The 23,228-nt window shown below is 42.3% G+C and overlaps 2 protein-coding genes and 1 non-coding gene across 4 annotated transcripts in view; 2 read left to right on the top strand and 1 right to left on the bottom strand.

Moving 5' to 3' along the window:
- The first annotated feature begins 3,157 nt into the window (after nucleotides 1–3,157).
- On the top strand, nucleotides 3,158–16,022 carry ZNF556 (zinc finger protein 556). 2 transcript variants are annotated; one of them, XM_087867413.1, is made up of 4 exons: nucleotides 3,158–3,293; nucleotides 11,320–11,446; nucleotides 12,103–12,286; nucleotides 13,108–16,022. In XM_087867413.1, the coding sequence occupies exons 1-4, from the start codon at nucleotides 3,291–3,293 to the stop codon at nucleotides 14,318–14,320; spliced, it is 1,527 nt and encodes a 508-aa protein (XP_087723539.1). In that variant the 5' UTR covers nucleotides 3,158–3,290; the 3' UTR covers nucleotides 14,321–16,022. The 2 variants fall into 2 exon arrangements, with proteins under 2 accessions (XP_087723539.1, XP_045656004.2); XM_045800048.2 differs by having other exon boundaries at nucleotides 13,105–16,022.
- Nucleotides 16,023–16,596: 574 nt separating this feature from the next.
- Nucleotides 16,597–23,228, top strand: part of LOC123793973 (uncharacterized) — a 75,899-nt gene continuing 69,267 nt past the window's right edge. Inside the window, exons 1-2 of the mRNA XM_045800079.2 lie at nucleotides 16,597–16,614; nucleotides 17,521–17,676. Of these exons, the coding sequence (XP_045656035.2) occupies nucleotides 16,597–16,614; nucleotides 17,521–17,676 (174 nt within the window). The remainder of the gene's footprint in view (nucleotides 16,615–17,520; nucleotides 17,677–23,228) is intronic.
- On the bottom strand, nucleotides 16,844–17,034 carry LOC123794071 (U2 spliceosomal RNA). Its single transcript, XR_006780122.1, has one exon. It is a non-coding gene; the product is annotated as a U2 spliceosomal RNA (small nuclear RNA).

The following is a 23,228-nucleotide window of genomic DNA, read 5'->3' as shown; positions in this document are numbered from 1 at the left end:
GAAACCATGACTGTTATAATAATGAATTGGAAAACTCAGTTTTGAATGAGGAATACGTCATAAATGGAATATTGGACAGTATAATTCCCAGTTTATTAGACACCTAGCAAGGACTGGAGCTCATTTCAGGGATAAAAATGCTTCCATGTTATAAGGTACAAATAGCATCATATTTTACCAAGAAAATGCAGCAGGCATTGCTCACAGTGGTAGAAATTATGGATACATTAACAGATGGACAGTAACCAGTGGTTATCTACAGGGGAATAATGAATCTTGTGGCAACTCCATGTATGATAATCAACTTCTTGAAGATTTGCATGTGAAGGAGGAAGCTAGAGCACCCTTAGAAGTTACAGCGAGTTCTTATGACTTCAGAATATGGAGTTTTCTTATATAAGAGAAAAGAGTAAGCTACAAAGGAAGAGAATGAGAAATGAAACTCAAACCTACAGACCACTGAAATGAAGAATAAAGGGAGTACAAAGATAAACACAGTCTGGGAGACAATATTTGCAGTACATACAAATGAAAAAGATTCATGTCCAGAGTATATAAAGATATCAGAGGAAACCGATAAACATACAAATGAATTAAAAGTAAGAAAATGACTGATAAATATTTCACAGATGAAAGACAAAAAGTGCTCAATATCATTGATAATTAGTTAAGAGGAAAAGGTAACCACAAGGCAATCCTCTTTCACATGTACTAGAGGCAAATATTCAGCAATTGCCATGTTGTAATCATGGAATAAATGAACGTATGCAAGAATAGTGGGAGAGTCAATTCACTCATTTCATTGGCATTTCCTCTAAATTTGAAAATATCCACAGTCTCCAACTCAGTTATTTTTCTCCAATGTATAGAGAATTTCTTATGCATGGTCATTTGGAAACTGAAACAGGAATGATATGAGCAGCGTTTTTCACAAGAGGAAAATAAACTTGAAACAGGAGCCAAACCATAAACACTGGAATGGATAAGTAAATCGGGTGACCCGCAGCCTCATATGCCTGCCAGTGTGAAAACAGACTAAGGCAAAGAAACCGGTGAGACCATGTTCCAGGTAAGTCTGTAAATATCCTTTCATGAAAAGCTAAAAAAAAAAAAAAAAAAAAAAAAAAAAAAAAAAAAAAAGGCAGAGTTAAACAAAACACTACTTAGTGATGAATAATAGATGGCAAAGCTATGAAGAATAACTGTAAAATTCTCAATAGTCGTCACATCAGGGAGTAGGAGGGAAATGAAGAAGGACGGACACATTGGGAGTCTAATATCTGCCCAAAGGCTATTGAGGATTATGTCTAATCTACGGCGTTTATACAGTATTAATATTTAAGCTTAAGGTAAGACATTTATGCAATGCTTTCGAAGTATGAGCTACCACACTATAAAAATTTAAAGGATTATTTACATGTGAAAAAAAGTACAATTTAAAAATATTTGTTTTATCCTATTATCTGACCACCTATCTAGTTTTGATTTCAGTCAATTTGGAAGTATTCACAAGTCTTTTAACTGGGTCCATTTAACTTGCCTTTACATTCATTTGGGTAGCAAAATTGGGTGTGGGCCCAGCTCTAAAAAGAACTGGTTGCACAAAATTATACCATCATATGCACCTTGCTATGAAAAGGGCTGCAGGAATTTATTTCCAATTGAAAAGAATCAAAGCATATATCAGTTGTAAACCATTTGTATGTCTAAGGGGCGAAAAAAATGTAGTTGAAGTTGCTTCTCTCTACGTAAAGAAATGCTGACTATGTACAAAAACTAATAAAATTGAAATTTGGAGAGGGCAAATGGACGTGAATGCTAAAGGGTGCGCTAGGAGAGAGTTTTAAGGCAGATTTTTAAATCTCAGGCTGATTTTTGTTTTTAAGATTTTTAAATTTATTTGACAGAGAGAGACACAGAGAGAGACACAGTGAGAGAGGGAACACAAGCAGAGGGAGAGCAGGAAGCAGGCTTCCTGCTGAGCCGGGATCATGATGTGGGGCTCGATCCCAGGACCCTGAGATCATGTCCTGAGCCAAAGGCAGCCACTTGACTGACTGAGCCACCCAGGTGCCATGAGTAATATATTTTTAATGAGAACCCTCTTTTCTACATGCTACGTCTCTGGGCACTATTTTTTTTATGAAAGTGGACAATACTTTTTAAAAACCATAAAACATGAACTTTTTCAACTTTTAAATAAAATAAGCAATAGAGTTTCCGTCCGCTGGCTTTTAAACTGGTAAGTATTTTCTTCACAGGGAAGCATATTAAATGCACTAGGAATTTTGACTCAATCTGTTAAGCATATTAAATTTCTGGGTCCATTCCAAATTTATTTAAGCTTCTGCTATTTTCTTCTAAGAGTTAAGTGGCCTGAGGGATATCATAGCCATTCACATTTCAGAGTCTCTAGGGACATACTAAAACATGGATCTGCAATTAATTTCTCTTTACTGTGAAATGTGAGCCCGAGAATGTTAATAAACACATCTGGTAACTTGTGGTTGTTCTGAGAAAAGTTCCTGTGCCCAGGGTTCGAATTTCCCGCTGGCGCCGGCTCTCCTCGGCCGGACTTTCCTGATCCGAAGCAGCAGGTGAGTGGGGGTGGGGCAGCACAGATGAGGCCTCCACAGGGTCAACCGCCAAACATCAGAACGTGCCCAGACCCTGCGCCGCACGCGCTGAAGTCACTGTCAAATGCCTGTGTGCTTAAAGAACACAGACGCGTGGGTGATCTTGCAGTCCCAAGCCAACCTCTGACCCCTGGAAGATACCAGGCCCTCCCGGCCCGGGCCGCCTTGTCCCAGCCCAGCTCTGCTCAGTCTGTCTCAGCCCCGTTGCTCCGTGGGGAAACGGGGTCTGGAAATGCGGTGCCACCGAGCTGCGGGAGGACGCCGAAGTCCTCCTCGAGGAACTGGAGCTAGCTCTACTTGGATACCAACGTCGCTACTGTGACCAGCCGGAAGAGGCCAGCCACGTGTGTTCTAGTTGTGCCGAATCGTCCCATCGGGGGCCCTGCCGCAAGGGTGTTGGCCTGTCCAAGTGGGAGGGCTGGGGCGGGGTTCGGAGCACTATCCAATCAGGATCCGTGGGCTCGGAGCACCGTCCAATCAGAGCCGGGGGCGGGCGCGCTCCCCGCCTTGTGGCCTAGGCTCTCAGATTGCCCGAGGCCCCAGTGTGCACCGGCCCCTTGCGGCCGCAGGTGTCTTGAATCCGCTTCGCTCTCACCTGCACGGGCCGCGGGGTCACGGCGAGGACGCCGAGAGAGCCAGGAGCGGGGCTGAGAGATGGTGAGTGCGCGGGGTCTGACCGACACCCGGAGGGGCTGGTTCCCCCAGGCCGGTACCCGCTGGAGGTGGCCGCGGCCCGGGTTCCTCCCCGCTCCACCCCTGTCCAGGCTCTGACCCGAGTTTCCACCCTTGGCCGCGAGCTGAGGTCCCGGCGTCCTGTCCCATCCGCGCGTGGGTCTGGGTTCTCCGAACTTCCCGGGGTGACCAGATGAGCGCAACTGCTCTCCACGCGGGGTCGGGGAATCTCAGCCCCGGGTCGGCTCCACCCTGAGGACAGCCTTGGCGGGGCGGGCGAGGAAGTCTGGGGAGACCTGCTTAGGGCCCTGGGCTCGGAGAGATCCCCTGGTAGGTCCTCGATCCCTAAGTGACCCAACCCTAGTTCTCGTTTCCTGGAGGGACTTTAGTCGTCAGCCGACCAGATGCTGCCACTGAGGGGAAGAGGAAGGGTTCCTGCCCTCTGGGTTTTCACAGTGAAGGAAGCAAAACCGAAGGACGGAGAAAACCCACCCAGTGAGCCAGTGCAAGTCTGCAGAGCAAAATGCACTGGAGACCTGCAATGGGACAGGAGCCAGTGCCCTCTGGGAGGGTGTTCCGGGAGCGTTTCAGAGAACAGGTGGTGGGGGGTGGATGTCCCACGTGGTAGGATGGCCGTGCTTGACCCTTGAGTCATCTATGTCTGCGTTCCAGTTCTGCACTGCCCCTCCCTGGGGTTTGTCACCTTGAAAAGATTTATTTGGTTATTCAAGCCTCAGATTTTTCAGTAAATGTAAAATACACTTAACTAATAGACTTTGAAAGATTAGATAAGATATTTGCAAAGAAACAAGGGAGGGGTCAATTTCAGAGGAGGAAAGAAGATCTAGTCTTACATTGCATTTGTTAAAAATTCTTTTGTGTCTTTTTTCTCTCCGGGAGCACGAGTGGTTAAGTTTCTCACATCTGTTGTTTTCTTTTTGGTGATGACAAGTGGAGTTCCAGACCTTAGCCTTGAGGATGCTACTGGGGAAAAGAATCTATGGGAAATAGAGAAACCCTCTGCCCCATTATGAATGCATTTCCACACACACAACGTCTGGCGTATTAATTGGTTAATTACAAGGACTCACCGAAAATGTCAGCTGTTCCTTTACAGGGTGGGGAGTTCATGACCATGGATCATTCTAGTCTGTCTGGTATTACTGGACTTCAGAGATTCACGCTACCGGCTGACTAGCTGGAGTGGGGGTGGGGGCCCTGCCCAGTGACCCCAAGCTAAGCAAGGCCAGCCAAGCAACGGAGGGGGGGGGGATGAAATGGTTTCTTTCTGGAGATTCTCTCCGGTGCCTGTGTCCCAGGCTGCCCACACCATCTGGAGGAGGAGCGTGTGGGCCTAGAACCGCTTCAGGGCACCGACACACGTGTGTGGCTGGAGGAGCTGCCCTTTCTGAGGTTGTGCTTGCCACTGCCTTGGGGCTGTTCCTAAATGACATATTTGGGGTGGGCACGCACGGAGGTTGTGCGATCGGAGCGTGGTCTGTGCACACTGAGAGACCATCGAGGTCAGACTTAGAGAAAGACTTTTTGGGGGTCTGTCTCCTGGAGAAAGAGTTATGAATGTGGGGGTGCATTTGGGGTAGAGTCTTAAACTGACTCCAGCCAAGACTTTCCTGGCTGCTGAGCACTGAAGCCTGGAGAGGGAGCACTCCACACTGCAGGCTGGGGAGAGGAGGGTGTGTGGGGCTCCAGAGTTCATCCCTGCATCTGCTCAGGTCTCCCTACCCTCCGTCACCGGGGACTGACCAGCAGAAGACTGGTATTTCTGCAGTGAAGTCTTGGCCCCCAAGCCTGTGAATGAATGGGTCACCTTCTGAACTTGGAGGGTTTTCTTTGCAAACAGTGGATCAGTGAGTGGCTTTATCTGAGCCGATGGAAACGTTCGGTTTTCTTCCCTTCTGATTTCTGTATCGAATATTGCTGCTGTATGACTCCAGTCTCCCTAAACGCTTGGCCTTTTCATTTCCCTGTTTGAGTGTGTAAGATTTTTATTTTCTTGTGTGAGTAGAAATGGATTGAGAGATAAAATAGAAGAGAAGAGCATTCTGGAAGCATGTGACATTTTTCTTCCTTTTTTGACAAGACAACATCCTGATAGGAGATGGGTGTATTTAAACTCTCAGGTTAATTTTTCACTTTTTCCATAGTTTTTTTTTTAATCAGTGATTGTCTCTATAGAGTTATGAAATTTAAAATGTACTATTCCTAAGACAATTCTTATTTTAACCAATATGAGGACAATTACCTTTGCATATGCAAATCCTTGAAAATCATAGTGCATTGAATGGGTTAGGTCCAAACCCCTAATGTGCGAAGTATCCTACTCATTCTTGAAAATACTCCCAAGTGTGAGGGACCCCTTGAGGGTGCAGTTGGTTAGGTGTCTGACGCTTGGTGGCAGCTCAGGTCATGATCTCAGGGTCATGAGATTGAGTCCCCCAGCAGAGTCTAAGTCAGGCTCCAAGCTCAGCATGGAATCTGCTTGCGATTCTCTCCCCCTCTCCCCTCCCTCGAGTGCTCTCCCTTTCTCTCTAAAATAAATAATTTTTTAAAAAAACAAAATACAATTTATGTAGATTTCTTTTATGTAAAGTAAATAATGTATGCAAAGGTTTAAAAACTCTGCAGGGGCGCCTGGGTGGCACAGCGGTTAAGTGTCTGCCTTCGGCTCAGGGCGTGATCCCGGCGTTATGGGATCGAGCCCCACATCAGGCTCCTCCGCTAGGAGCCTGCTTCTTCCTCTCCCACTCCCCCTGCTTGTGTTCCCTCTCTCGCTGGCTGTCTCTATCTCTGTCGAATAAATAAATCTTAAAAAAAAATAATAAAAACTGCAAAACATTGACCATCTAACATAAGGCAACTCCCTGCCCGCATACCCTGGTCCACGCCAGTCCTACCCAGCCACCCTCAGACAACCAGTTTTAATCATTTCTCATGCATTTTTATCAGTGTTTCTTTCTATAAAAAGAAAAGTGCCAAAGTTTTTCTTTTGTTATAGGAAAGGTAACATGATGTACACAAGGCAACATACTTTTCTTATTTGTTCTAATGATCGTCCTGCAGACCTTTTCATATGTCAAACGTCTTTAATTTTCAAGTTTATGCGACCAGTTCTCTCTAATTAGGCACTTGATCTGATTCTAATATTTTTCTACCCAAGTTTATTAATTAATACTGACTTTTTCTTATTACATGGTAAGCAAACGTACAAAGAGTGTTATTTTCCAACCTTGATTAATGCTTTAACTGTCATGGTGACCTCTATTCTATTTAGAATGTATGCAAAGTTTTATTGGACACTTAAAAACTAATCACAGAGTAAACATCTGTGGATTCACCACCTAGATTCGTAAGTGGACCTTGGGTAGTGATAAGAGTCTCCGGACATGACCCTCCCTGAACGCACCACTGTCTTGTTCCATCAACGACCACTGTTTGCTGCTTTGCTTAATCTTCATACCTTTACCTTTTACGATTTTTTTTTTTTTTTTTTTTTTTTTACTAAGTAGTGTCCTGCTTGGTTTTACTTCTTTGGGAAATGCAATAAATAAGTGTTAACAGAATTACACTGGAAAGGCTTTCCTCTGGTTCTTTGCCTTAGTCTGTTTCTTACATTCTACTGAGAGTGCAGTCATTCAATTGATTCTTCCATTCCAGTGCTTATGGGGTTTGGGTCTTTCAAGTTTGTTTTCTTGCTTTTATGAAAAATGCCACTCCTACGAGTCTTGTTTCAGTGTCGGAGGTCAAATGTGTAGTACATTTGCCACATATTGGAGGAAAACTCTAGATTGTAGATCATGGCCATGTTCAAATTCATGAGACAATTCCAGTGAAGTGCACCAGCTGACTCTCCACACACGTGTGCATAACTGCTTGTTTGTTCCATGTGACCGTCAACACCTGAGATCATCTAATTTAGTAATTTTTGCCCTTCTTGGTTTGAAATGGGATCTATTTGAGATTTTATTTTGCTATTTGCTCGTTACCAATGAGGTCGACTCTTTTCTTGTATGTGGTCTTACATCTTTTGTGATACATGTTTTAGTCATTTCCTATTTTTTATTCATTTGTTTGACCATTAATTTTTACTCTGCGTGCATACTTTTATATTTGTACATGTTGCAAGTATCTTTATCTCAAATTGTGGTTTACCATTTCAGTTTCTTAATCTTATTTTTTTAAGATTTATTTATTTGAGCGGAAACTGGGTGGCTCAGTCAGTTAAGCGTCCAACTCTTGATTTTGGCCCAGGTCATGATTTTGGGGTCCTGGGATCGAGCCCCATGTTGGGCTCCCTGCCCAGCAGGGAGTCTTCTCCTTCTGCCCCTCCCCCCACTTGTGTGCTCTCTCGCTTTCTCTCTCAAATAAATGAGTGAAATCTTATTTATTTATTTATTTATTTATTCATTTATTTGAGAGAGAGAGTGTGGAGGTCAGATCAGAGGGAGAGGGAAAGAGAATCTCAAGCAGACTCCCCGCTGACCGCTCCATCTCACAACCCTGAGATCATGCCCTGTGCTGAACCCAAGAGTTGGGCGCTTAACCAACTGCACCACCCAGGTGCTCCTGTCTTTCACGTTTAAACATAGAATAAAGTGGTTCTTGTTCATGGACTAGATGGGAATACAGTGCATTTTTCCTGGTTGGGTACCAGTTTCTCCCTGCCCCATGTATTATGTGTGCATCATTCCTGCCACTGCTCTGTGATGCTTGTTCTGTCATTTATCAAATTTCCATATACATGGGCATCTCTTTAGGATTCTTTTCCTTTCCATGAATCTATTTGTTTATCCCTATACTAATAACATATTGCCCTGATTATTGTGGTTTCGAATTCCTTGATGTGTTTGGAGAGCCCCTACTTTGTTCTTAAGAACATTTTGTCTTTTTTGGACATTTGTTCTATTCGGTTTGGAGAAGTTGTTTTTGTGAGGCCCTGGAACATGAGGTCTGAGGATTAACTGGAATTTTATAAAGACTACAAATTTCTTTTTGGGGAGATGACATCTTGGTGACATTGAGTTCTAATTTAGAATAATTCAGAATAATTTCTCTTTATTGACATTATTTGGGGTATCATTGTCATCATATATTCCTTTACATCTTTAATCCTGATTTCCTTTAGTTCTTTGAACGTATTTGAAATAGTTACTTCGAAGCCTTCTTCTGTTGAATCCAACATCTGTTTGCTCTCAGTTTCTGTTGCCTGCTAATTTTTCCGCCATAAGGATCACAATGTCCTTTTTATTGCATGCCTTGTAATTTTTTATTGGAAACTGGAGACTATAGGTAATATATTGTAGCGACTTTGGGGTACTAGCCCCTATCCTCTGGGGCCTGTGACTGTTGTTTGTGTTTGCTTGGTGACTGGCTGGATTATTTCAATCAAATCTATTTCATTCCCCTCCCAACCCCTTCAGTGTTAAGCCTCTGATACTCCTCCTCCTCAGTCACCCTGGGATGGCAGTAGTGTTGGCAGGGTTTTCTTCTTTTCTTTCCTTGACTATCCACGGTTAAGCTGTTAAGCTCCACTAATTGTCGCCTGACTGCTTTATTGTTTTGAACCTGCCAGGGTGCATACATTGGTCTATAGACTAATCCAGTCAAATTTGGACTCCTTCGAAGGCATCGTTTCACAGGTCAGTGTCTGTTAATTGTTCAGACCCTTGGAGGGTTCCTCCCAGCTTCCTCTTTCCCTGTTTCTCCCTTGCAAACAAGGTGGACTACAGTTTTGCCTGTATCTTGAATCTCTCCCCTGTTGCCTTTCAGTATAGCTTGGACTGTTTTCGAGAGCACCCTTAGGCTTAAGGTTCTCCATCTTCTGTTGCAAATGAAGTCAGCTCTTTGGGAAGAGGCTGAGAGCTATCTCTTTTACTGCCTGCTTTTCCGCCTTGTCAAAATCTCTGAGCCAGGGAACTGCAGTGAGATGGGGACAATGGTACACTTCTTTCTGAGTGACACGTCAATTTAAGAGCTGAGCATTAAGTGGAGGAAGGGCAGTTCCCTGATGTCTTCTCAGCTGGCCTCTCTTGCATGTGGAACGTCTGCCTTACGAGGCAGAACAAGAGCAGTCAGGTCCGCAGTATTCTCATCAGCCCTGAACCCACTGTAGAGCCCGCATTCCACAGATGGGGGCTGGTGAAGTGGAGAGCCCTCACTGTCAATTGTACCTGCTTGGAGCTTAAACTCAGTCACAGCTAACTGGGGCAGGACGAGAAATGCTGACATCCTCCTTCTCTGACTAGGAACTGTGGGGACAGAGAGTCTGTGTTTTTGGCTGCAGCCTGGGAAAGAAGTCTAGGGAGAGAGAGAGTGCTCTTGGTTCACATACCAGACTGTTAACTTTTCTTACTGAATTCACGTAGAGTTTCTTGAGTACCTGTTTCCTCAGCTGTATGCCCTCAGGACTCTTTCCAGAGCTTGAAACGATGGTTTTAAAAGTAATTTCACCAGCTTCACTGGAAAGCAGGTGCACAGGGTATTTCATATTGCCATACAGTCGTGTTTGCTTTTTAACATGACTTTTCCAACTTTGCGTTGTTATTAAATGGAAAGGTAATGAGTTATATTTTCATCTTGTGTTTTTATTCTAGAATCTTGCTAAAAATCTTTTTCTTTGGTTCTTTTTGTTCTGTTGGGGCCCTATGCATATGCTTGTTAGTGCTAAGGATAACAATGATCTTCTGGGGGCGCCTGGGTAGCGCAGTCGTTAAGCGTCTGCCTTCGGCTCAGGGCGTGATCCCGGCGTTGCAGGATCGAGCCCCACATCGGGCTCCTCCGCTGGGAGCCTGCTTCTTCCTCTCCCACTCCCCTGCTGTGTTCCCTCTCTTGCTGGCTATCTCTCTGTCAAATAAATAAATACAATCTTTAAAAAACAAACAAACAAACAAACAATGATCTTCTGTTCTTTTGTAATTCTGCATATTTGTTTATTTTCAGGCGGCACTGGTTTGGATTTCTAGTACAATGCTGACCAGGAGTGAGGCAATGGGAACCTAGTTTTGTACTTCTTTTGACAGAAAATAATGAACTTCACTCTATTTGTATGTTCCTTTTTGAATAATCTTTTTTTAACTACACCCTTTATTGGGCTATGCATCTTACCATTGATTCCCCTATGGTATGTGTTTTCATGTGTTTCATTGAGTATTATAAAATCGCTTTCTATAATTCTTAAGATGATTTCAGGTAAATTATATTAATTGATTATAGAGTTTCATTGTAAAGTACAACATACTGCAGAAAAGCACATAAGACATCTTGGACAGTTCATAGAAATAATAAAAAAATAAACACCTGTAGGGGCGCCTGGGTGGCGCAGCGGTTGAGCGTCTGCCTTTGGCTCAGGGCGTGATCCCGGCGTTATGGGATCGAGCCCCACATCAGGCTCCTCCGCTATGCGCCTGCTTCTTCCTCTCCCACTCCCCCTGCTTGTGCTCCCTCTCTCGCTGGCTGTCTCTCTCTCTCTGTCGAATAAATAAATAAATAATCTAAAAAACAAACAAACAAACAAAAAACACCTGAAAAATAAAATCCAGCCCTAGATCTAAAACAGTTCTTGACATCAGACACTCCACTGGAAGTGATTCCCTCCTCTCCGGATGTAACCAGTATCTTGAATCATGTGATGATAATAGCCATGCTTTTATCACCTGTGTGTGCATCATTAAATAAAGACACTATAACTTTGGATGTTTTATAAGGCAGGTAAATGGAATCACAGCGTACATGCTATTTTATGTCAGACTTTTTTTGTTTAAAGTTATTTCATGGTCTTCTACGAAGAATAATAGTTAATTAACCTTTACTTCTCTCTTGTATTCACTTGTAAGGATATAGCATTATTTTTTATTAACTCTATTACTAGTGGCTATTTGGGTGTTTTCAAATTTTTGCCAGTGCTCCTAAAAACATTATTATACATGAGTTTGAGTACACCTTCCCTGTGTTGTCAGTGTCACCCACTCTCCTACAATTATGTGGTTTGTTTTAGGACTCGGTGGTCTTCGAGGATGTGATTGTGGACTTCACCCAAGAGGAGTGGGCCCTGCTGAATCCTGCTCAGAGGAGGCTCTATAAAGATGTGATGCTGGAAACCTTCAGGAACCTGGTCTCAGTAGGTAAGGAGGCATCAATCCTTCACTTAGTTATTTAAAGAGTAAGTATTTCTTATTCATTAAGCCTATTTCAAGATTTGGAATAAAGAAGGAAAACACATTGATAAATAAAGCAGGCATGATCACAGCTGTCATGGATCTAGAATCTAACAGTTTCTCTGACAGTAAAAATCTATATATTAACCTGTGTTTTCCTAACCTGTGTATTTCCTTCTTTAAAATACTTAGGGTTCTTCAGTGTCATCAGTCTGGGTATATATTCGTGGGTCACTTTGTGGGCATGGAGAAATTTGTTGTTTTGAAACCTTGTGATTTTTCTGTGCATATTAAATCACCTCCAGGGGCATCTGGGTGGCTCAGTTGGTTAAGTGTCTGCCTTCAGCTCAGGTCATGATATGGTCCTGGGATCAAGCCCCATGTTGGGCTCCCTGCTCTGCATGGGGCCTGCTTCTCCCTCTCCCTCTGCCTGCTGCTCCCCCTGCTTGTGTTCTCTCTCTGTGTCAAATAATAAATAAAATCTGTTAAAAAATAAAAAATAAATCGCCTCTATTTTGACCTCTTGTGCCTCTTAGTAGTGAAGTTTTGAAACAGCTAAACTGAATGTATTTCTTTGGTCACAGGTGCCTTCCTTATAAGATTTATTCACTGTTTTGTTTTAGATGATGACACTCAACTTAAAACCAATGGGTCCATTTCTCAGCAGGATATTTTTGGGGAAAAATTATCCAATGAACAGAAAATAGCAAGGTTCATAAAAAATGATTACTGGACCTCCATTTTTGGAGAAAATTGGGAAGACCAGTGCATAGAAGATAAGCCCAACAATGAGGGGAGACATTTGAGGTGAGTTGCACTTAGGAGAAAACACAATATCCCGGTAGAGAATCTTACTATTTCATGAAATTAAAAAAAACAACAACTGATAAACCTAGCTCCAGATTTGTTTATTCACAAGTCATTCCCTCCCTTTTTTCCTTCATGTGACTCAGACACTGAGCATTTGAAAGATAATTTAGTGGGAAACAATGATCAGGGAACCCTATATGAGAAATGCTGTTGTAGTAATGGGCTGTGCTTAATCCCATTCCCAAAGCAGCTAGTTTATTCCACTTTGAAATAATTCAAACAAGACAGAAAATCTACATTTATGGGGCACCTGGGTGGCTCAGTTGGTTAAGCGTCTGCCTTCAGCTCAGGTCATGATCCTGGGGTCCTGGGATCAAGCCTCACATCAGGCTCCCTGCCCAGTGGGGAGTCCGCTTCTCTTTCTCCCTCTGTTCCTCCCTGCTATGGTACTCTGTCTCTCTCAAATAAATCAATAAAATCTTTTTTTTTTAAGATTTTATTTATTTATTCGACAGAGCTAGAGACAGCCAGCGAGAGAGGGAACACAAGCAGGGGGAGTGGGAGAGGAAGAAGCAGGCTCATAGCAGAGGAGCCTGATGTGGGGCTCGATCCCATAACGCCGGGATCATGCCCTGAGCCGAAGGCAGACGCCCAACTGCTGTGCCACCCAGGCGCCCCTCAATAAAATCTTTTTTAAAAACCCCTACATTTATACAGAAAATGGTAGAAATGTAATCCTAGCATTCATTAACAAATATTAATAAATGGTGAATACACAAACCATTAATAATGTGCTCCTCCCACCCTGTTTTTAGCAGAAGTCATATAGTGGAGAGACTCTGTGAAAGTAACAAAGGTAATACATGTGGAGAAACCATCAGCCGTATTCCAAATATTAAGCTGTACAAGAAATCTGCAAGTGGAGTAAAACTGTATGAATGCAGTCAGTGTGGAAAAGTCTTCAGGCATCGTTCATCCCTTAAGAGACACAAAAGGAGTCACACTGGACGCAAACTATATCAGTGTGAGGAATGTGGGAAAGCCTTCAGTTGTTCTTCATACCTAAGGAATCATGTGAAAACCCACAGTGGAGAGAAGCCCTATGCATGTAAACTTTGTGGGAAAACATTTATTCGTTCCCATTCCCTCACTGGACATATAAGGAGTCACACTGGAGAGAAACCCTATGAGTGTAAGCAGTGTGGGAAAGCCTTCAGTTGTCCTAAATCCTTTCGAGTACATGTGATGATGCATAATGGTGGGAAACCCTATGAATGTAAGCAGTGTGGAAAAGGCTTTAGCTGTCCCAAATCCTTTCGAGTACATATGATAATGCACACTGGAGAGAAACCCTATGAATGTAAGCAGTGTGGGAAAGCCTACTGTTGGCTCACATCCTTTCAGAGACATGTGAGAATTCACAATGGAGAGAAACCCTATAAATGTGAAAAATGTGGGAAAGCATTTGGTTGGCCCTCATCCTTACACAAACATGTCAGAATGCACACTGGAGAGAAACTTGTAAATGCAAGCAATGAGGAAAGGCCTTCAGTTGGCCCTCATCCTTCCAAAAATGCAATAATGAAGACCGGAGAGAAACCTTATAAGTGTGAAAAGTGTGGGAAAACATTTGGTTGGTCTTCATCCTTACACAAACATAACAGAAAGCACACTGGAGAGAAACCCATAAATACAAGCAATGTGGGAAAATTTTCCGTTGGCCCTCATCCTCCCAAAAATCTAAGAATGCAGACTAGAGAAAAACCCTATAAGTGTGAAAAATGTGGGAAAGCATTTTGTTGGTCCTCATCCTTACACAAACATGTCAAAAAACACAGTGGAGAGAAGCCTCTAATTGCAAGCAATGCGGGAAAGACTTCAAATGGCCCTCATCCTTCCAAAACAATAAGGATGCAGACTAGAGAGAAACCTCATACATGTGAAAAATGTGGGAAAACTTTCAGTTGTCCCAAATCCTTTCATAGTCATGTGAGAACTCATAGTCAAAGGAAAACCTATAAATATAAGTAACGTGAGAAAACCTGATGCAAATTAATTTGTGTAAAACAGTTTGGAAAATTCACACCAGAAGAGAAATCTTATAAAGGTTACAAAGATGGTATTGCTCAGTATCTCATCCTTAACATGAACCTCTAGCAAGTGAATTTCCATATCTTTTTCAACTAAACATTGACATGAAAATTCTCAAGTATTCTAAGTACATCTATATAGAACACGAATTTTGATATATTATGGGTTTTTTCCCTCATGAATTCAGGTAATATTTCGGTTTCCATTTTGAAGTGTGATACAGCCATGGGTGATTTGATGTGTGTTTTGAATATGCATTGGGTTTAATTTTATATAGGTTTTTAAAATTGTTCTGTAAGTATGAGGCCTTTAGACTAATGTAACATTGGTGTTTGTTTGGATTTTCTTACTGGCCCAGTGTGTTCCAAACTGGGTGTCACTTTCCCATTACATATATTCCATCTTATTATCTTCCTGAGAGAACCTACAACTTTTAAAGCTGGCACTTCTTTGCTTACATAAGGTATGTATTCTCAACACCCTTTTTTTTTTTTTTTGCCAGAGTTTCATTATTCCATTTTGCTCGCTTGCAATTTTGTAAGTATGTAAGTTGGCAGAAATTTGTAGGGATGCAATGGTCTTGAAAGAGTATAGTTTCAGATGCACTATTATTTCCATCTGTTGCTGTATGCTCTTTGTCCTGGGTTCTGGTTAGGAAGTGGACAATATGTTTGAATTAAGAAAGAATGAAATCTAGAGGTGGAAATGGTTCTGTTGGATTGTGTTCCATCAGCATAGGTAAGGCTAGGAACCACATTTCCCAGGATGCCTTCTCTATATGGTTCCATGATAGAATTCTGTAAGAGCCCAGCTTGCATGAGATTTGCAAGAAGCAATTTTCAGTTTATTGAGCCACCAATATTTAAGGAGATGGGCAGATACACAGGGACTTTGTGGGCACCATCTCCAGCCTATTTTCTTGATTGCCAGTCTTGCCAATCAAAAGTATCCTCAAAACAAATACCAACTGCATGACTTCCATTTTGTCAGAGGGCTGGGCATTCACAGACACCCTACCAGCTTTCCCATCTTGGATGTACCTCCATGGTTAGATGTCCACAGTTTGCATTTTCCTGCAAGCCCTATACTGTCCACCAGGCCACTGATTAGGATGTCATGGCTGTGGATGTTACCTAATGCTCTGACCTCTTTTCTCTAGATCTTAACATATTCGAATAACGTCTGATTTGTATGGTGAACACCTCATTCTCTTATTTCTCATGCTTCTGTGTTTCTGATCCCACTAGAACAGATGCAACGGTGCACCCATAACAACATATGGGACTGTGTCCTCGCAGCATCATTGAGCAGGTGCCCTGACCCAGTATTTCTGTGAAATAAAGAAGCATTACCGACATATTGGGCAGACTGTGTGGGTTTTCTGTTATCAGCACTGAATACAACCCCTCAGGATATGTTGTTATTAAGATTGAGTATGTGTGGTTAGACACAGTGTGTTTTTTTTGGTTGAACAAATGCTGTGTTTCTGAGAAATATTCTATTAACCGTTTTCATATGAGTTATGTACTTTATAAATGTATAAAATGTTTCTGAGAAATATCCTATTAATTGTGTTTTCAAATGTATATTAATGTCAATCTCTTTAATTTACTGAAAAGATATTAAAATATTTCAACTATGAGCTGGCAAATCAACTTTGTAACTGGGAACGTAAGAATTATACATTCTGAGTCGATCTTACCAGGTGCATACAAATTTAGGCATTTTTCATGCTAGTAAATTTTGTATGTTGTTACAATTTTGTCAATATAACATCTTATTCATAATAGTAAAAACTTAATAGTTTTAGCAATTTGAGTAGTAAATAAGTCTAGCAAATGATATAAAAAGATTCTTATGGGAAAATATTTTAAGCTTCATTGCATAATATAAAAGCAAATGAAGTAAAAAAACTATGACAAGAGAGATAAAAGGGGATGAAGAACAAGGATGGAGGCCTCAGTGAATGAGGATATCATCCATTCATGTATACTTACGCCACCTAATATGCCTTAGATCTTTTCTGGAACTGTTCAAAAGTGTTAGTGAATAGTGGGTGGTGATGCAGAAACAATTCTCCACTCATGGAATTAACGTAAATATTTCCCATAAAAGTGAAGATATAGTTCAGCCACATTTTTGCAATGGTTAAAAATTTTAGGGCATGTCATATGTTTGTGAGACTGGACATGGATATTTGGACATGGACAGTTCGCATGGATTTGAAGCACATCGTATAGGTGTTTGTATTGAACATCCTCGTGAAATAATTTGAAATGGCCTCATATATTTGGTATTATCATTTTGGGGCTCCTACCCATTGACTGAGATTTGTTCTACAGAAAAGCAGACTTCCTCATAGTTTAAAGAAACTTTCTGGTGGGTTTTTTGTTTTGTTTTGTTTTGTTTTGTTTTGTTTTGTTTTGTTTTGTTTTGTTTTTGCCTGCTGAACCTTTAATTAGGCTGGGGTGCACCATTCCCAGAAGTACTGCAATACCAGGTCGATAGGTGGAGTGGAAGGAGCAAGCTCCTATTACATCTCCCTGTTCCAGAAATCCATTTAATATATTGTCCTTGGATAGAGGACATATCAGATATTAAACTGATAAGAACAGATACTACACTTGATCTTAGCCAAAAGGCTGAGAAGCGATCTAACCCCTCGATGAGCATAATGCTATCTATGCAAGTCCACTATGATTTCCTAATAGAAGCAAAGAGAAGAGGTATGGGTGGTAAAAAGGAAAACCACCCAAGGAATAAGTGAAGTAAGCTGCAGACTAGGGGTATCCTTTTGAGTGACATCCCAATTTATTTATTTTTTTAAAGATTTTATTTATTTATGTGACAGAGAGATAGCCAGCGAGAGAGGGAACACAGCAGGGGAGTGGGAGAGGAAGAAGCAGGCTCCCAGTGGAGGAGCCCGATGTGGGACTCGATCCCGGAACGCTGGGATCACGCCCTGAGCTGAAGGGAGAAGCTTAACGACTGCAGACTAGCCCGGCAGCGTCGCGCATGCGCTGTCACGGGCTTCCTCGGATCCAAACTCAACAGCTCCAGATAGAACCTTCCCGCTGCAGACCGTATTCACTTCCTGACCGCGAGCCACCGCGGATCCCGCGTCCTTTGGGGAAACGTAGTTTAGAGTAAGAGCCTCCTCAGACACAATCATCCCGCTGCCCAGAGTGTTCCCAACATGCAGCGCGGTTGGCTCCTGGGTCCCCGAAGTCTTCGCTTGCAGCCCGGAAACCGGATGCCCGAGATTGAGAGACCTTGGCTTTCACCCGCGGGATGTGGTGAGTACGCTGGGCTGCGACCGCCGGCAGGCGAGGCCGCAGGGTCGGCTGCGGGAGCCGGCCCTGGGAGACCAGGGCGGGAATGCGAACCCTAGGGGAGCGCGGCAGAGAACCCTGTGGCTGAGCGGGAGTGCGAGGGGCTCCCCTCGCCGCTGGGCATGCGGGGGAAAACGGAGGAACGAAGGAGGAACCCCCCTCCAGATGTCAGGGGGTGAGGAGCCCTCTCCCAGCAGAAACCTACAGCACAGCGAGGCCCTAGAGGCTGTTTGCTCTTGACTTGGGGCGGGGGGGGAGGAGCTCTCCGGCTCTTGGGTAGCAGAGGCTGAAGACACACCGCCCGCCGCAGGTCGTGGAGACAAACTAGGGTAGGTGCAGGCGGGCTTTGTGCACAGTGAGGCTTCTGCGTGTGATCGCCTCTTTCCAGCAGGTCAGCTGAAGGATCCTTTGGGAATTCCTTTGGGGGCCAACGGAACCCTATAGTGTTTGGTATGGGGAATGTAATCCTTCACTCTGGGCAGATCAAATGGATGTGAGCCCCTGGGTATGTTAGGATAAATTGTGAAAGCCCCCAGGGGAAGGTGTGTGTGACTGTGAACCTGGCCTTGCAGTAAGCATTTAGGTTTTGAACTGGGTGCTGTTGATTTAGCAGTCATCAGGACAGAGGGATTATCTATTCCCACTTGGAGCTGAAATTCTAAGGAAACAGAAGTGACATATAAGGTGTATGGGACGGTGATAAGTTCCAAAGGGAAAAAGAAAGCCAGGGAAGTGTGCAAAGGGTCTGGGCTGTGTTGATGCCTCTTGGAGGTCAGTTAGTGTCCGTTATTTCTTAGAGTGTGTGTAACTTTATCGCAGGTTTCAAAGTCTAGGTGATTGCGTCTGTCTCGGGGGCCACGTGGGTTATGGCTGGGATTGTGTGGCAGAGTTGTGTTCAGGCAGGAGTGTCTGAGTCTCCTGCATTACTGTATGAAGACAGTTCTTTCTCACTGTGTATGTTTCGCATTCTGTGTGTGGTAACCTAATGTTGGCCATTTGGATTTCTTCTTTGGAAAAGGTGTCTATTCAATTCTTCTCCCCATTTTTAAATTAGATTGTTTGTTTCTTACCCTCTTGAGTTGTGTGAGTTCTTTGTCAGATACAGGACTTGCAATTATTTTCTCCCATTCTGTTGGTTGCCTTTTCATTTTGTTGATGGAGAAAAGTTTGTGGTAATTAAAATTGCAACTGTCTTACCACCTAACACCCATTAGGATGGCTACTTTAAGAAACCCAGAAAATAACAAGTGAAGATGTGAAGAAATTGTAAGTCTTGTGCACTGTGTGTAGGAATGTAATGTGCGGTTGCTAAGGAAACCAGTATGGCCGTCCTCAAAATATTAAAAATAGAATTACCATATGATCCACTAATTGTACTTCTGAGTATATACCCAGAAGAATTGAAAGCAAAAAAAAAAAAAAAAAAAGAAAGAAAGAAAGAAAGAAAGAAAGAAAGAAAGAAAGAAAGCAGGGACTAAGAGACATATTTGTACATCCATGCTCGTAGCAGCATTATTGAGAATAGCTACAGAATGGAAGCCACCCAGGTGTCCATCAATGGACGGATGGATAAATGAAATGTTGTGTATATATACAGTTGAATATTATTCAGCCTTAAGGAAGGAAACTCTAATACTTGCTACAAAATGGATGGGTCTTGAAAACATTATGTTAAGTGAAATAAGCCAGCCACAAAAAGACTGATGCATGGTGGTTGCCAGTGGTGGGGTGGTGATGGGGGGCACTGGGGAGTTCTTCTAAAATGGGTGTAGAGTGTCACTTTTGCAAGATGAAAACAGGTCTGGAGGTGAATGGTGCTGATGGTTGCATAACAATGTGAATGTACATGGTGACCCTGAACTGCACCCTTAAAAATGGTTAACATAGTATATTTTATGTTGTGTATTTTACCACAATTTAAAAAATATGTAAGTATCTCAATTTAAGAACCAAATTCATGCTTCATACAATAATAATCTCCTCTGGAATGAAGGAAAGGGCATGTCAGCTTATGCTAGAGTATTTGCCCCTGGAATAGGCAAAAATTTCTTAAACAGAACACAAAAATAGGGGCGCCTGGGTGGCACAGCGGTTAAGCATCTGTCTTCGGCTCAGGGCGTGATCCCGGCGTTGTGGGATCGGGCCCCACATCGGGCTCCTCTGCTATGAGCCTGCTTCTTCCTCTCCCACTCCCCCTGCTTGTGTTCCCTCTCTCGCTGGCTGTCTCTGTCTCTGTCAAATAAATAAATAAAATCTTTAAAAAAAAAAACAGAACACAAAAATAATCATGAAGAATAGACTGTGCTGTAAGTAAGAAGTATATATAAAAAAGACAGCAGTGGTAGAGTAAAAGAACAGCCCATAGAATGGAAAGAGGAACTTTCAATTTATATATGTATGGCAAAGGACTTGTACCCAGAATATATTACATACCCCTATAAGTTAATAAGAGAAGGGCAGGCAATGCAAGAGAAAATGAATCATTTACAAAGGAAGATATTCAAACAACTAATATAGATTTAACTCAGCTATAATTAATAATAATTATAACATAGATGTGTAACTAGAATAGAGATGTTCTATTTGGTTAGTCAGCAGGAAAATGCAAATTAAAAGCACAGTGAGATACCAGTACCTCCCCACCAGAGTTGATAAAATGAATATGTGTGAAATGCTTGTAGGAGAATGCCAGTGAAGATGTAGAGCAACTGGAATTCTCCTGCACTTGTGGAGTGTAAGTTGATACAACCCCTTTGGAAAAGTGTTTCCAGTATCTACTAATGCTGAGAATATGCACTCCCTTTGTCCCAGTGTATATATAGAGGTATATATCTCAAATAAAAAAAGCATATATACTTTTACCAAAAAGGCACTTGCTCGAATGGACAGTGCATTACTATTTATAATAGCCCTAAATTGGGAACTACTCAGATATCCATCAACAATAGAATTGATATTGTGGGGTAATAACAGGATGAGAATCAAAACAAAACAAACAAACAAAAAACAACCAGAGACTGACTTAAAGTGTTGCTTGGAAACCCAGATACACAAAAATACATGTTGTGCAAATCTTTTTTTTTTTTTTTTAAAGATTTTTATTTATTTATTCGACAGAGACAGAGACAGCCAGCGAGAGAGGGAACACAAGCAGGGGGAGTGGGAGAGGAAGAAGCAGGCTCCCAGTGGAGGAGCCTGATGTGGGGCTCGGTCCCATAACGCCGGGATCAAGCCCTGAGCCGAAGGCAGACGCTTAACTGCTGTGCCACCCAGGCGCCCCCATGTTGTGCAAATCTAATTAAAGAAAATACAAACTAGTCACATGCAGAAGAATGAAACTGGACGATTTCCTTTCACCATACACAAAAATAGACTCAAAAATGGATGAAAGACCTAAATGTGAGGCAGAAATCCAACAAAATCCTTGAGGAGAACACAGGCAGCAGCCTCAACCTTGGCCACAGCAACAGCTTGATAGACATGTCTCCAAAGGCAAGAGGTTCAAAGACAAAAATGAACTATTGGGACTTCATCAAGATAAAAGGCTTTCGCACAGCAAAGGAAACAGTCGACAAAACCAAAAGACAGCCGACAGAATGGGAGAAGATATTTGCAAATGACATATCAGATAAATGGCTGTTATCCAAAATCTATAAAGAACTTACCAAACTCAACACCCAAAGAACAAATAATCCAATCAAGAAATGGGCAGAAGACATGAACAGACATTTCTGCAAAGAAGACATCCAAATGGACAACAGACATATGAAAAGGTGGTGCACATCACTCAGCATCAGGAAAACACAAATCAAAACCACAGTGAGACACCACTTCACACCAGTCAGAATGTCTAAAATTAACATGTCAGGAAACAACCGATGTAGATACACACACACATACACACACACACACACACACACACACACACACACTGGAATATTATGCGGCCATCAAAGAAAAATGAAATCTTGCCATTTGCAACAACATGGGTGAAACTAGAGGGTATTATGCCAAGCGAAATAAGTCAATCAGAGAAAGACAGTTATCATATGATCTCACTGATACGTGGAATTTAAGAAACACAGCAGAGGATCACAGGGGAAGAGGGGTAAAAATGAAACAAGATGAAACCAAAGAGAGAGACAAACCGTAAGAGACTGTTAATCTTAGGAAACAAACTGAGGGTTGCTGGAGGGGAGGGAGGTGGGGGGGATGGGGTAACTGGGTGATGGACGTTGGAGAGGGTATGTGTAGTAATGAGCACTGGGTATTATGTAAGACTGATGAGGGGGCGCCTGGGTGGCGCAGTTGTTAAGCATCTGCCTTCGGCTCAGGGCATGATCCCCGCGTTCTGGGATCGAGCCCCACATCAGGCTCCTCTGCTAGAAGCCTGCTTCTTCCTCCCCCACTCCCCCTGCTTGTGTTCCCTCTCTCGCTGGATGTCTCTCTCTGTCAAATAAATAAATAAAATCTTAAAAAAAAAAAAAAGACTGATGAATCACAGACCTGTACCCCTGAAACAAATAATACATTATGTGTTAATTGAATTTAAATTTAAAAATTAATTTTAAAAAATTAAAAAAAAAAAAAGAAAAGAAAATACAAACTAGGTAAACTCATTCATGCTCTTATCTTTTGAGGATAGTGACCAGAAGGGAGCACAAATGGAGCTTCAGGTGCTGGCAGTTTTCTGTTTCTTGATCTGGTGCTGATTACTTAGGTGTATAACAGTTTATAACTTTATAACAGTTCAGGGAGCTGTTTTATAATATGTTCATTTTTCTGTATGCCTGTTGCATTTATATAAAAAGTTAAAAGGAGCAAACGGAAAACATGACTGTGAATAGATCAGCAAAATCAAGAACTCCCAGGATGAAGTACCAGCAATTTACATACACCTGAAGAGAGACTTAGTGGAAAGCAGGAGAACATAGAAGAAAATGTCAAGGTTGAAGCCCACAGAGTCAAAATTGGTGGCAGGTACAGAGGAGAGAGTATGAGATATTATGGTATTCAAAATTATGGACCCTGGAATGTGGCAAAAGGGGATAAAATTATACTTATGGCAGAACTCTTTTCCAATAACTATGTAAGATATCATTTAAATGTTAAAACTGTATCCAACTTCAGTAAACCCTGCAGCTCACTCTGTCCTCTCCCCCTGGAATACAAAATCTTGCCTGTGAGGAGCCTGGAGTACAAACTGTCTTACTTTCAGTAAACAGGTCAGTCCAGCAGGAGGATTCTTACCGTTCACAATATCATACTGTTCCCTATATGCTTTTCTTCTAAGGAGCCAGGTCAACAGTGCTGTTATTTAAAATAGTTCTTCCTCAGAGGAAGTGGAGCTAAAAACAGATGCATAATTTGTAGTGGAAAATGAACTCAGGAAAGCAAAACATTTCAGATGGAGGCATAACTTTGAGATATTTCATCTTGTGCACCAGGCGATGATCACTTCCTTCCAGCAGACTCAAGTGTAAAAATATCTAATATCCATACTAGCTACAATGTCC

The sequence above is a fragment of the Ursus americanus genome, chromosome 14 (assembly GCF_024610735.1).
Source record: "Ursus americanus isolate L20-20 chromosome 14, mUrsAme1.1.p, whole genome shotgun sequence".
NCBI classification, from domain to species: domain Eukaryota; kingdom Metazoa; phylum Chordata; class Mammalia; order Carnivora; family Ursidae; genus Ursus; species Ursus americanus.
This window is presented reverse-complemented; position numbering and strand designations above follow the sequence as displayed.